This window comes from Paralichthys olivaceus, chromosome 14, assembly GCF_024713975.1.
Source record: "Paralichthys olivaceus isolate ysfri-2021 chromosome 14, ASM2471397v2, whole genome shotgun sequence".
Classification (NCBI taxonomy): domain Eukaryota; kingdom Metazoa; phylum Chordata; class Actinopteri; order Pleuronectiformes; family Paralichthyidae; genus Paralichthys; species Paralichthys olivaceus.
In genome coordinates, this window is record NC_091106.1 from 5554948 (window position 1) to 5568302 (window position 13355).

Consider the following 13355-nt stretch of genomic DNA (forward strand, 5'->3'; position numbering starts at 1 on the left):
AGCTGCATTGGACATCCTCTGGAGTTTTCTCCTGCCACTTCCCTGAGGAAAAAAAATAGAGAATGTTCCAAGTGAGCCCGTGTAAGAACACAACAGGTGATCATCTGCAGGATTCATCCAGTGGATGTGTTGATGATGTGTCTAACACACACTGGTTGCAAACTGTAAATGCAAAAAGAATACAAATATCAGGATGAAAAAGTCATACGCGTAGAAGACACCGACAAAGATTTTAACGTGGAAAGAACAAGATTTTGTGATAAGAACTGATGCTGGTGTCAATTTGCTGTAAACCAAAACATGTGATCTCTGTAACATCCAGCCTCCTGCATGCTGCACCACACCTAATCTGGATGCTCCGGAGATTTCTGTATAGTTGTGGACACTTCTGAAGGGAGCGTCCCCTGCTGCTTTGTTCACATGTAAACTCAAGAGAGTGTTTGGACAGTCTGTGGAGTTCATATCTGAAAATGGAAAATGATTGGGCTTATTACTGAAAAACTGTGCTGAAGTTAACTATTCAAGCTGCGATAAAGGTTTAATAGATATCGACAAGTGATATCTAATGCATCTGTGTAGCCTGAGGGTCATTGCCGGTCCATATAGAGTAAATGTAACTAGCTGCACATGTAATTTAATCACCCATAGACACACCAGCAAGTTTTGGAGTGGATCAACATTTCTCTTGCACCTCATCACTTCTGTTCTGCCCCTCAATGTGATTCTGTTTTCTTCTTCAGATCCTGTCACTTTAACAACCATTTTCTCTGCCAAAAATGTTTGACACGACTGCCCTCAATCTATAGTAGAGCTTTAACAAAAAGTCAATACATTTATATAGTTAATCTGCAAATAATAAGTCATTTAAATCATGTTTCAAATGGCAAAGATGTACTGTTTATTTTGGAAATGCAAGTCTAGATCATGCTGCCCTCATCTCCATGGTGACCCCTGTTGAAAAATCCACGGAATAGAAAGGCGATCCAGTTTCTCTTTAATATAAAACAATGTCAAAATGACATACTCTCCATTTAATATAATAGCTCCGTTCTCTTACTCCAGTCACCTTCGCCTCCGTGCCGTTCCTTCTCCCTGCCTCCTAGAGAAGAAATGGTCATGCTTTACGGCGGCCGGCCAGAGCCGAGACTCACCACTAAGAAGGAGCTTCTTCTCTCTTTACAGCCCCATAAATATATTGTTATCTGGGCCTGGGAAGTCCACGGTGAGATTTATCTGCACGATTAGTGGAGATAGCGAGCCAAGCATCCTGAATCATTAATTAAGAGGCTGTGCTACGTCCACCTTAATTTCCTATCTCTGCTCTGTAGAAGAGCCACTTTTAAGAAAGTGATGAGGCAAAGGAGTTAATTATATGTCGCTTAGGTGTGTTTTTTTTAAGCACTTGGATGCTGGCGCTGTGGCGAGGTTCCGGAGATTTGGAAGTAGTTCATGACAGAGGGGATCAATACTCTGTGAATCCTTTGACACTGTCGGGCTTAAAAAGCAATGCATTCACTGTATTAAAAACATTTGCAAGACAAGAGACGATAAAATGTGCTGGATTTAAAGACCCTTAAGAGGCATCAAAAGAGCAGGAGTCACTTCAGTTACAGGCCTGCTGAGGGCGAGCCTGTGGCAGCAGGGGTAGATTGCGACTTTCAAGCTCTTAAAGTGTGTTTCTGATTGGCGGACTAAACCCAGAAGCCCACGAATGAATCCAGAGAGCTAGAGGATGTTGTGCTGCTTCGCTCTTTTTTTTTGAAAAGCAAATCTGAAGGATCATATCAAAGGACATTATCAGAATGTTTGTTTGAATCGTGTCAGCAGAGAATTTGAACTAAATGTTGAGGTGAGAAACATAAGCCGTGAAGCAGACAAATCCCAAAAAATGAACTCATGGTACAGGGATGATATGGGTGCTGCGACCGGCCATCCCAGTGCTGTTTGAATTATTAATTTGTTTTTTTTATGGGAAGCTTGGTTCAATACATACTTTTTTTGAGGGCGACAGGATCACTCCTGACCATTTGCCCAAAATGTATTTTCAGGATTGGATTCTGTTCAAATATATCCTGTTAAACTATAAACCTGTAAATCATCTTCATAGGCCTTGTGTATTTCCTGTAAATAAATATTTCATGTTACATGTTTCTTTCACTGTCTCTATCTGTTCCATTATTGCATCCATACCCTTTGTACTGTTATAAATCATGAATGGTGTAAAACTATTGTACCCAAACATTGTGTTGGTGCCAAGACAGCTGTCAAACAGCTCTGCAAAGGTGAAGAGCCTCTAATCAAAGTATTAAGGCCACTAGGTGGTGCTGTGGTCCTCGTGAATTAAATACCCTGAGGTCAGGGGGATCATGGCAGCTTGCAAAAAAAAGTCTTTGACAGCTCATGGTGATGTTTGCCAAGATGATCTTCTCTGTTATTTATCATCAATGCTAATGATTTGGGATCATTAGGGTCATGGTGTGTTTTGTGCCAGAACCCAACACAGCGATGATTGTTTAAAACTTGTCACTGACGAGTGGTTGTGATGTTTTGCAGGATCACAGACCAGCGGTTTGAAAAGGTGCCAAATTTTGTCTTTGGGGACTTCAACTTCAGGTTGGACTCTAAGCAGGTTATTGAGGTGAGTGGTTTTGTTTTATTTCTGATGAATTTCAGATGGAAGGCTAATTATACAGATTATGTGTGCAATATGCTGAAAATGTGTGCACAACTGTATGGTAATATATTATATACATGTGCATTTGACTGCCATCAAACTCAAAGTGATATAAAGTGAAAATGTGCTTGTGTTTGTGTGTATTCGAGAGAAACTGCAATATAGTAAAAGTGGTTTTAGTAGCCCCCTGTCTCTTTAGAGTTATGACTCATTAAATGCTTCACTGTGGCTGGCCCAGCTGTGTTTGCCAACTGAGCCTCCAAGTGCATTGTTATGTTATGGTGCCATTCACTGCTCTTTCTCTCTCCCTTCCTCTCCTGCTCCCTCCCTCCCCTCTTTCTTCCTTCTTCTCCTCCTCCTTCTCTTGGTGCAAATGAGGCCAGTGAAAGCCAAGGTAGCGCAGTCATTCAGCATTCTCCGTGACGCGATGGGTGTGTGGGGGGGTTAGTGGCACAACAATTAATAAAGGGCCCACCACAGACAGTGGAGTCCTATGATAAGAGAGTGGGAGAGCCACTTGTTGGCCGATCCTCTCCCTCCTCTCCAGCACAATGGCCCTCGAATCAGTGGGCCTGTTCAAGGTGTGGGCATTGTTCATTTCAATCAGGGCCCCATTCATGGGAGAAGGGAAGAGGAGGGAAAGCTTTGTGAATGGCAGGGTTTTGCTCAAATGACTTAGGAAGGGCTTCACTCTGTGTGGCACTCAAGAACAAACTTTATAGCAGTTTAGTCATCCGGCCACTAGAGGTGTGGTGAATCAGCATCCCCTCGAGGATACCCAGGCTGAAGTGGGATGGCCATCACATGTTTTTACTCAGCAAATCTATCATGGGCATTGATTGATTGCCTCAACGTTTGTGCAGTACATTTGATTATGGTGCCGTAATTGGGTCACATTAACCCGCTGATCATGTGAACAGTGTTGCTTTGGAGATAATAAATCCAAGTGCAGAAGCCACAACAGCAGATGTGCAAACACTGAGGCTATTCAGAAGTGCAACTGAATGTCACCTGGCCCATATTTTAGGTCACTGCAGTGGTTTTATATCAGTAAAGTGCTGCTTCATATCTTATCCACATTGCTGTGATAAAAGACTGTGTTATTCTTAATAAATCATACGAAATGGTAATTGGTTTCTTAGGAAAAATGTGTTTTCATTGCCTATAAAGTTTAATATAATATGGAGGCATTTTACACGAAAGGAAAACATCCAATCATACAAAGTCAGATGAGATGATTTGGATCTGTAGAGCGAAGTTGCTGTCATCACCCTCTCTGTGTCTCGACCACTCTGAAATGCTGTTTGAGTGCAGCGTGGGTCACGACCCCTTTTCCAGGGATGTGTTAGGCTTGCATCGGTATGTATCCATCTCTGCCCCCTCTCACCTCCACACAGCTCTTTTCTTATGCACCTCGGCCCCCTATTTACATCCGGAGCGAATACACACACACACACACACACACACACACACACACACACACACACACACACACACACACACACAAACCAATTTGTTAGGCCAAATGAAGCTGATTGATTCACCCTGTTTACAGGGGTGTGGCAACAATGCAGGGGGCCTTTAGGCTTTTTAGACTTCCCCTCAGGAAGTTAGAGCTGTGGGCTGTGGCATAAACCACACACACACACACACACACACACACACACACACACATACACCTAGACATTTCCCCTCCACCTTAATGAGTTCTTCAAACATACTGACCATTTGATGGGGACAACAGAAAAGACTAATGATGTCATCTTGTGAGAAACGGGCCATTAAAGTGGCAGCACTGCTTCATATAAACCCGTCCTGTGCCCCGGCCAACCTGTCTGATTTAACAGTGACCCGCGTGTGCGGTAGAAGGAGCTGTGATATCACCAATAAACAAATGGGTTGCAACCTTGGTGCAGGATGTAACTCACAGCCGAGAGGCCGTTTTAAGCCCTTTAATGACAATTAATGTCAACAGGACAATTAGTGCACATCCACTGAAGTGCTTAACTGTAGATGGGGCTGGTGGTGGATCGATCGCCCATACTTATCAGAAGATTGATTCAGACAGAGAGAGGGCGGCTCTCGTTCTCGCTCTCTGAGCCTCATTTTTTCGCTTTCCTCGCTGGTCTCGCTCCAAGTTCAATTGATAGGAAAGAGCTCAAAAAGGCTGTGCTGACGAATAGATTTGTTTGCCGCGTTAAGTGGATGAAATAATCACAAAAAAACGACTTGTCCTTTTGATTTGATGATAATCAGGGACAACCATGAAACTCCCATGAAGGATCCCCAGGCCCCACTTTGAGAGTCACTGGATCAGAAAGTAGTCCAGTCCATTTATCTACAGCTGCACACTACACCACTTCCCTTCTTCTCTGTCTCTGGTTCGTTGTGGGCGACTAGACTCTGGACAACCACTAGCCACTCCCCTGTCACCCATCCTCCCTTGTGGGTGGGTGGATGGGACAGGGGGTATTTTAGGATGTATCCATGTGTGTACAGAGAAGGAGGTGGGCTTGGAAGGGGGTGGATTTGTTATTGTCACAGGGGCAAATTCCAGGTGGCAAATTCCTGGCATGCTTGTGCGGCAGGATCAGTAACCAAAGGCCTGCGGCAGCCCCCCTTTTGCCCAGCCCGGGCAACCCCATTAATTGTGTCCGACAGAGGGAATTGGTTTCAATTGACCCCCATTCAGCGGCTCTTTGACTGGCAGACAAAGGACACAGCCACGTGGAGACTAATGCTAGGGCTGAGCAGCCTGGAGGTGGTCCAGTCCCCACCAGCCTTGTCTTTCCTCTCCCATGGGTCTGATCATGCTTTGGCTTGATCATGCTTTGCATCGGTGCTGATAAAACAGGAAACCTCAAAGGAAACGTTTTGCCTGGAGAATCAGATGCTTCACAGTCCACTTGCTGATGCGACGCCTGCCCGTTTCTTTTAATCCCTTATCGGGCAATCGTGTCCAAGCAGCCATTTGAACCAGTAGTAATTAACTGACTGGAGATGCTGTGCATGCTGTTCCAGACTGGAGACCTCTTACATTAGAAACAGACCTTGTACATTAGACCTGATTCTCATGTTTTGATTGTTGGAATCTCAGCGTTCATCTGTGTGAAGGAATTATTCTAAAATTAAACCCCTTTTGTTTACAAGTCCACAAAAAGTATTCAACACATGTTACACACTAGGTTCTCTACATAATCCATTACTACAGAAATACAGTACGGTACAGGCAATCTTATTATTTATTTGGTCATCTTCTAAAATGTGGAACAAATGTGCACCTTAAAGATCTAAATTGTTACAGTGCAGAAAATGTTACATTTGGAGATAGAGGGCTGTAATGGGATTGGGATACATTCACAGATGTTGCAGTCATTTCCTGGGTTGGATGTTCTCATTGATCTTCCATTGGAAAAATGTCTCAACTCTATGATTCAATTAAGAAAGTTCCAGTTAAATAATTGCTCATTTTGTCTCTCCCACGTCTTTTCTCTCTCTTACTCCATCCCTCTTTTATAACCAGTCATGTAGTCTCTTCCACAAATATTTTATAAACCTCCAAATCCCACAATATGTGTTATCCCCACTCCAACTTAGATTGGTTAACAGTGACTGTCATTATTGTCCTGAAATGTAACACCCCAGTATCTGGTTTGTAGCTGCTGCAATAAGAATCAGCATTAATAATTATTGGCATTCATTATCAATTCTATAACATCTTAATTTCCCACTTCCTCTAAATAAAGATGTTTTTAACATAATTTCAGATAATTTCCCTAATTGAGCACTTACATTGTGATGGAACACACAGATTTACACTTGACAACATTGCTGCAGGTACAACTGATTAGAAACTCAGTGGGAGCATGAAGATTTAGGACGGTGAATCTTTTGGAGCTGCCAATATCTGTCATGTATGAGTTATCCTGTAGTCACCCCAAAAATCTTATTATGGAGACCACGTTCAGCCCTTTAGACCACGGCTGAGAGGTGCCGCCTCCCTTTTTAGAATCTGTGACATGAAGCCAGGTCAAATCACCCCTGTTGACCCATTCACACCAACAGCAAACACAAACACTTTTCTTGGTTCCATGCTTTAGTAAGACGGAGATGTAAGGTGTATAATGGTGTGTGAGGTGTGAGGGAGTGTGTGTGTGTCCCTGGAGGTGGCCAGTGGCCGTGAATCAGCTGTATCGATGACAGACTCAGGGCTCCGTGCCTAGACTTCCAGTATATTTAAAATCCCTCCTAATTAAACTTAATAGAATGTAAATTTAATATCTGCAGAGATTGTGTGCTGCTGGCCAGCCCGCTCCAATTTAAGGATTGATAGAGGCCAGCGGGAAGGTTAATTGCTGACTTGATCTACTGTCCCCGTGACACGGCGTGGGGCTGCTTTAATTGGGCCTGATCTGCTGCTACATGGATAGATTTCATTAGGCTCGCTGGCCTCTCGCTGACTTGACAGGGGTTCAGAGCAGCACCCCCTTTCTGCGTCTGCAGGAAGTGCAAGGGGGGCTGGACTGGGCATCAATCTTCCTTCCTTTGTCCTGTGTCCTTTCTCTCGCTTAAGCAGCATGAAATTAAAGGTGGGGCCCCAGACTAGCCCCACTCCTAATGAATGCTGTAAAATGCTCTGTAATGACAGGACGACATGATAGATCATTCATTTTTCACTCTGTGGAGTCGCTCAGCGCGTATGCCCATGACAGCGCAGATGGAAATATCAGCAAGCAGTTTTTAGCCTTACATACACAGGAAAAATCATATTGTTCTTTTTATATATATGTTTATTGCTGCATGTTTTTGTAGAATTGTGTACATCAGGCTCTGGATGAATTGCTTCTCTATTTTTGTACATATGCAGAATGAGCTGTTGATGCCAAACTTGAAATTTTTGAAGAAATTGGACTGCTTTGAACCAGTCAGGAAAAGTGTAAAAGAATCAACTCTATGGAGAGGATACCTCCGCCAAGGCCCCTTGAATACAATCAAGCTGCACCAAATTTCATTCACTCACATCATTCTCACACATCAGTTCTCGAATGTGCCTGATTTTTCATCAAGATCCATGAATGATTCTCTGAGAAATCAAGGGAAATGTTGAAAACGCTATTAATGTAGAAGAAAGTGATAACAACTATTTAGATCTAGCCCCTGATCCTGAAGGGGGCAACAAAAAAAAAGTTATTGGGTGCTTCTTTGATCCATAGCATTTTGTGGCAACCCGTTCAGTAGTTTTCGTGGGTCAGGGTAGAAAACAAAACCTTCATGGCGGAGTGTGTAAAAAAAGAACATTTCAGTAACTTTCTATCTAGGATCAGTATGATTTTCTTTCATTCATTCTTTTTTAATCAATATTTGAACATGTCCTCACAGTTTAAACAATTGAAGACGACTAAACATGTTGTGTGTGCATGTCACCTGCAGAAACCAACAACAGTTCATCAAATAGTTGATGGCCGTTGTTCCTGGCTGCTGAACCTAGTCTGGGTAAATAATTTGCACCAGTAAAGGCTAAACAGTTTTCCCTTTTTAGTCTGACTTTGACTAGCATGTGTGTATCTGGCCAGCTATAAATCAAAAGGTGGCCAGTGTAATTAAGTGTACACTACATTAGTCAGGCTAATTAATTTTGGGAGCCATCCATCCATTAACCAGCGGGCCAGCACTGATTGGGCCTCTGTTCTGTGGAACCCCTGACACTGGGGACCGCGAGCCTCCTTGGCTGCCCTCAGCTTCTCATGCATTAACACCCAGAGTCACAGATGTATATGAACACACACATTACACACACAGACCCTCATGTAGTTAATCAGATTTGGTGTAAAAAGGGAGTTTATGATGAGAAAATATTTTTTTCTATTCTCCTTAATTCATAGAGAAACAAGCTAGACTGAGGGGACGTATTAGGAAGGTTGTATATGAATCTTTTGCCACACCAATATTTACGAATCCTCTGCATGGTTTCTTGTAGCCACTAAATCAATTTACTTTTCTGTGGAAGACAGCCCACCTGACACTATCTTAATGGTCCTGATGCAGTCTCCCCCTCCCCTGTTTAGTGCACCACACAAAGACAAGTAAAGTTTTTTACACCCACTGTTTGACCCAGGCCTGTTTACAGCTTCACAGGTGAAGCTTGTGATGGAGACGTTTCTTTACAATACAATAAAAGCATATTATCTGGCTAGAAGAGTCCAATTTATCACAATGAGGGCCCATTATATCACAGATAACCCATCTGGATATAGAGGGAGACTATTCCCTCTAGACAACAGCGTCTGTTCTCTCTCTCTTCTCTCTGTTTGCTTTCAATGCTAATGAATACAGCTCTGAAGTCACAGAGGAAAGAAGAGTTCAGCTATGAGGGCGTAACTTGAGCAATGCAGCTTTGATGGGAGCGCTGTCCATATAATTAAAACGCTGGCAAATGAAGAACAAGCAATGGCTTCTGTTGGTGCTGCTCATTAACAACAGGCCGTTTGAGCCCGGCGCCAGCCATGCTATTGCCCCTGTGTACTTGGAGGGGGGGGGCACTGTGACTGGCAGCTGGGAACACCATGCCAACGGTGGGATGGCGTGACAAACCAAGCCAAGGATGAGCGCAGAGCCTGGCACTAACGGGACCTGCGGGGTTAGGGGGGGTCGGTTGCCTCGCAGGGCCCTGGGGTTGGCCCCGGTCAGGGATGTTGCCTGAGTTACCCCTCGCTCCTTCACCTCCGCTGTCTCCTCCAGCTGGAGCCAACGTTCAGATGTCTCTTTTAATTCCAGACTTGTTGCTGCCGCTCTGTCACTCCTTCTCCCAGAACAGCTTTATTGTTGTTAATCAGAGGAAACTGGTGTGATGCACTTTTATCACACTCATTTGTTTTTTGTTTGATGTGCATAATGGACTGCTGCTGAAAGCCAAGTCTATAATTTCTTAAATACTGCTATTAAAAAACAAAAACAAAAGTAACTGCTCCTTATTTCACCCTCACTCTCAAAAGTGCATTACCTCCCTCTGTCTTTCATTTGTTAAATTCTCTCTTACTCCTCGTTATCTGACAATACTGAGAACTAATATTACAAGAATAACATCATAATGTTACAAGAATAAATTAATAATATTAAAACATTGATGTCCCATTATAGAATAAAGTGGTAATATTGAGAAGATAAATTCTTACAATTAGAAGAATAAAGTGGAAATATTACAAGAATAAAGTCAACAATTTGCAAGCCTGTCACCTGCATTAAAATAAGGAATGTGGAGCATCTTGTTAAGTTATACATGAGTATAAGTTTCACAAATAATGAAATTCTTTTGGCTCATCAGCACCACATTATTATGAGTATCAGGATTTTGAAAATATTGCGCAAGAAACTGTATCAATTCAGAAGAAAGAACCTCCCTGGTGAGTTGGGTTCTCTTTGCTACTTACTTACATATATTGTTTATTTTTCTCAAAATATTAGTTTATGTATTTACTGTAATATTACAAATTTATTCTCGAAAAATCTCTCATTCAATTTTTTCTTCAATATAGTTCTAGTACTCCGCCGAACAAATCAGAGCCACAACACAAGGATTATTATCTTCAAACTATCTCATGAATATTTTCACAAGTCACGGATTCATCTTTTTATCTGTAAAATCTCTATTAAAATCTCACAAAGCCCAGAATGAGGTCTGAAACCCCAAAATACTACGTTTATCATCATAGAAAATGTAAGAAACCCAGCAAATATTCACTTTGCAGAAGCTGGCACCAGTAATGTTTTTGTTTTATAAAGTTATATATGCAGTATATAAGCCATGTGTATTAAAAACATACCAGTAAAATCATATAATGACAAATGTCCCTGATCCTTCTGTCTGTGTGATTCAAGAAGCTTCATGACAAAAGGAAATTATATTTATTTTCATATAATGCAATTTAAACTATTTACAGCTTATTTAAAATAATGGAGATTATTCTTTTGTCTTGTTTGATGCTGTTGTCAAGATTATGCAAACTACATAATTATTCCAAATCCAATCAGTGAACATTTCCATCAGTCAGTGAATTCAAGTCAGCTCAATACTGAATCAATGTCGTTTTTATTTCATCCAGTACTTTTTCTAAACAATGTAATCTCTTTATAAATCATGAATAATCAAATTTGACTTCCAGCTCAGTCTTTCTTTATCTCTTGCCTTATTGATTGTTCGTCGTCTCCTGTGAGTCAGAATGGACCCGTGTCTTTGAAATCACAAGGAGGAAAAGCAGCAGCTAACAGAGATGCTATTATTTAGTGCAGATCAAATGTGGCATAAACTGTGAGGGATAGGGATCTCTTTGTGCCTGGCACATAGTGTCCGACTTCTATGATGTCAGTCTATTTTTGACTAATGCAGTCCTCGGCACAATAATTGTTTTTCTCTCTCGAAAGCATCGAGTGGTTGCCAAGATAGCACATGTTGTCTCTGGGGGCTGTGCATAAACATGCGCACACACCATCTCCATAGCCATTTGCAGCATTATATTCATTATAGTTTCTTCTAATGCATATGCAAATAGCAGCCTCTCTATGAATGGCTGCACATGGCTGAGTTCACTACCCACTCAACAAGTCGCTCACAGTTCTTATTCAAATCAGATAATATCTTTAAGTTGTGCCGTTTGTTTGCCGCGGCTCGTTCCTTTATAAAATAAAAAGGATGAGTGATGATGGATGCTGCAGAAGCCAGAAGAACTGCTAGTTTTATTTAAACAATTTGCACTATAAGTTTCCCCAGTGAGAATCTTTATTGTCAGCTGCAGAGTGATGTTCCTCCAGAATGGCTCATTGTAGCTGTAAACCCAGCGTTGGCACCATGGGCTTTTAAACAACTCTGCAACCTGACATTAAAAGTCACTGGGCCCCATTCACACACAAATATCCCATCATATTTAAGAGGGCCCATTAAGGGCCACATTGAGAATTCATGGGCCTTTCTCCCGGCCCCCCTTGTGTGATTTATCTGTGACGGCCATATTGCTGGGCCCTTTCAGAAGGAGTGGTTCCACTTTTTGTCTTAGGAGGCCCAAAACAATGCATCTCAGGCCCATTTCTTCTGCAGGGCCTCCTCTTTCAGGGGGCAGAGAGAGCCGGGGCTGGCCTAACATCTGTTTGTGTCCGGAGCCAGGCGGGACCGGAGCACAGCGTGCCTCGGTGGCCCCCTTCTCCTCTCCCTGGGGGTCTTTGTTCCCGATTTCATGCTATCAGAGCGGCAGCATGTTTTCCTGCGCGGAGCTGTCAGGGGCATAAAAGGCCCTGAGTGGGGTCACATCAAGAGGGATGGGCATGAAAAATTGGTAAAATGTATCACAAAGCCCACCCACTAGATGGTTGCCTAGCGCCCTGTGCTGGGGTGTCAAGACCCCTCCTCTCCCCCCTGTACCTTCCTCTTCCCCCTTTCCTTGGCTGAATTACACCTCTCTCTCCCACCCTGGTGGACAAGCACATCATTTAGATGAAATGGTGCAAACAAATTAAAGGGTGGTGCTCCAAATGAATCAATGTTCTTTGTGTGTGAGGAGGGTTTTTGTGCTTCGCCAGGGGTCTTCTCCTCCACTGCACACTGGAAGGAAGGAAGGTCACCTGGCTGAAAAAGCCATCAACTGCCGTGGTAGCTCAACTGTTGCCACAGGAAAGTTAAGCAAGGCAGTTTTATTAATAAAGGACATTTCGGTACACAGAGGTAGATTCAAGGTGCCGCACAGGGACATCTATTTAAAATCAGAAAGCACAGTTTAAACCATTTTCAAAATTAGAGATGCAAAAGAGCTGAATAAAGAGGTGAAGTGATTAAAAGAGGTAAAACAAATAAAGAGGGTATCTCTGTATCAATTTAAAAAAGATACATTGAAGGACAAAAGTAATGCAAAGTAGATAGAAATATGTAAAATAATGAAATAACATACAATAATGGTATGACCTTGCAAAATAGTTCAAGGCAAGCTTTCCTAAGAAGACCATTAGAGAGAGAAGGTAAAATAGTTTTCTGTAAGAAAATAAAACACATTCAAGATGGAATATTGAGGCCCTGTTAAATTGAAGAAATCCTGAGAACAAGAGAATAATGTTGTGTTCTCTAATTTCTTTCCTTCAGTATAGCCCTTTTACTCTATCGTGCAGATATGATCGCTGTTTATAAACTGAATCTCAGCCTAATTAGTTGACAATTTCTAATTTGTACACATTGTGCACAGTGCTAACCAAGCTCCAGTCCTCTTGAAAGAGTCCAGAATTAGACTTTCATTAATTGTTAGGTCCTGATCTTTATCGAATACCAGAGTAATGAACTCAACGGGCTGCGTTCCTATTGGACCATCACTAATCACCAGTCACTGATCGGGCCTTCGATATTCAGTAATTGACTCAGCACGACAAATTACCTCACCTCTGTTTCCTTTAATTGATTCCCAGCCGGAGCTATGGTGGAATAGGTAAATTAAATGAGGGAGCGATAGTTTCAGGTGCTCAGTGTTTTCCCTGTACCAGCAGCATTAAATGTGTTGCAATCATTGCTTCACGGTTGTATGCGAATTTGTTTCCTCATTAACAGTATAAATGTTCTTTTTAAGCCCGAAGAGTGAAAAAGGGGAAAGCTTGAATGGCCGCGGCGCCGCCGGCTACTCCTTCACACCACAAAGCTCCCAATTCAAAACAT

The 13355-nt window shown here is 42.3% G+C and overlaps 1 protein-coding gene across 2 annotated transcripts in view; it reads left to right on the plus strand.

The window, feature by feature from the left end:
- Positions 1-13355, plus strand: part of LOC109629471 (inositol polyphosphate-5-phosphatase A) — a 145347-nt gene that overhangs the window by 97265 nt on the left and 34727 nt on the right. For both annotated transcript variants that reach the window (XM_020087207.2, XM_020087200.2), the window contains exon 9: positions 2554-2638. In XM_020087207.2, the coding sequence (XP_019942766.1) occupies positions 2554-2638 (85 nt within the window). The remainder of the gene's footprint in view (positions 1-2553; positions 2639-13355) is intronic.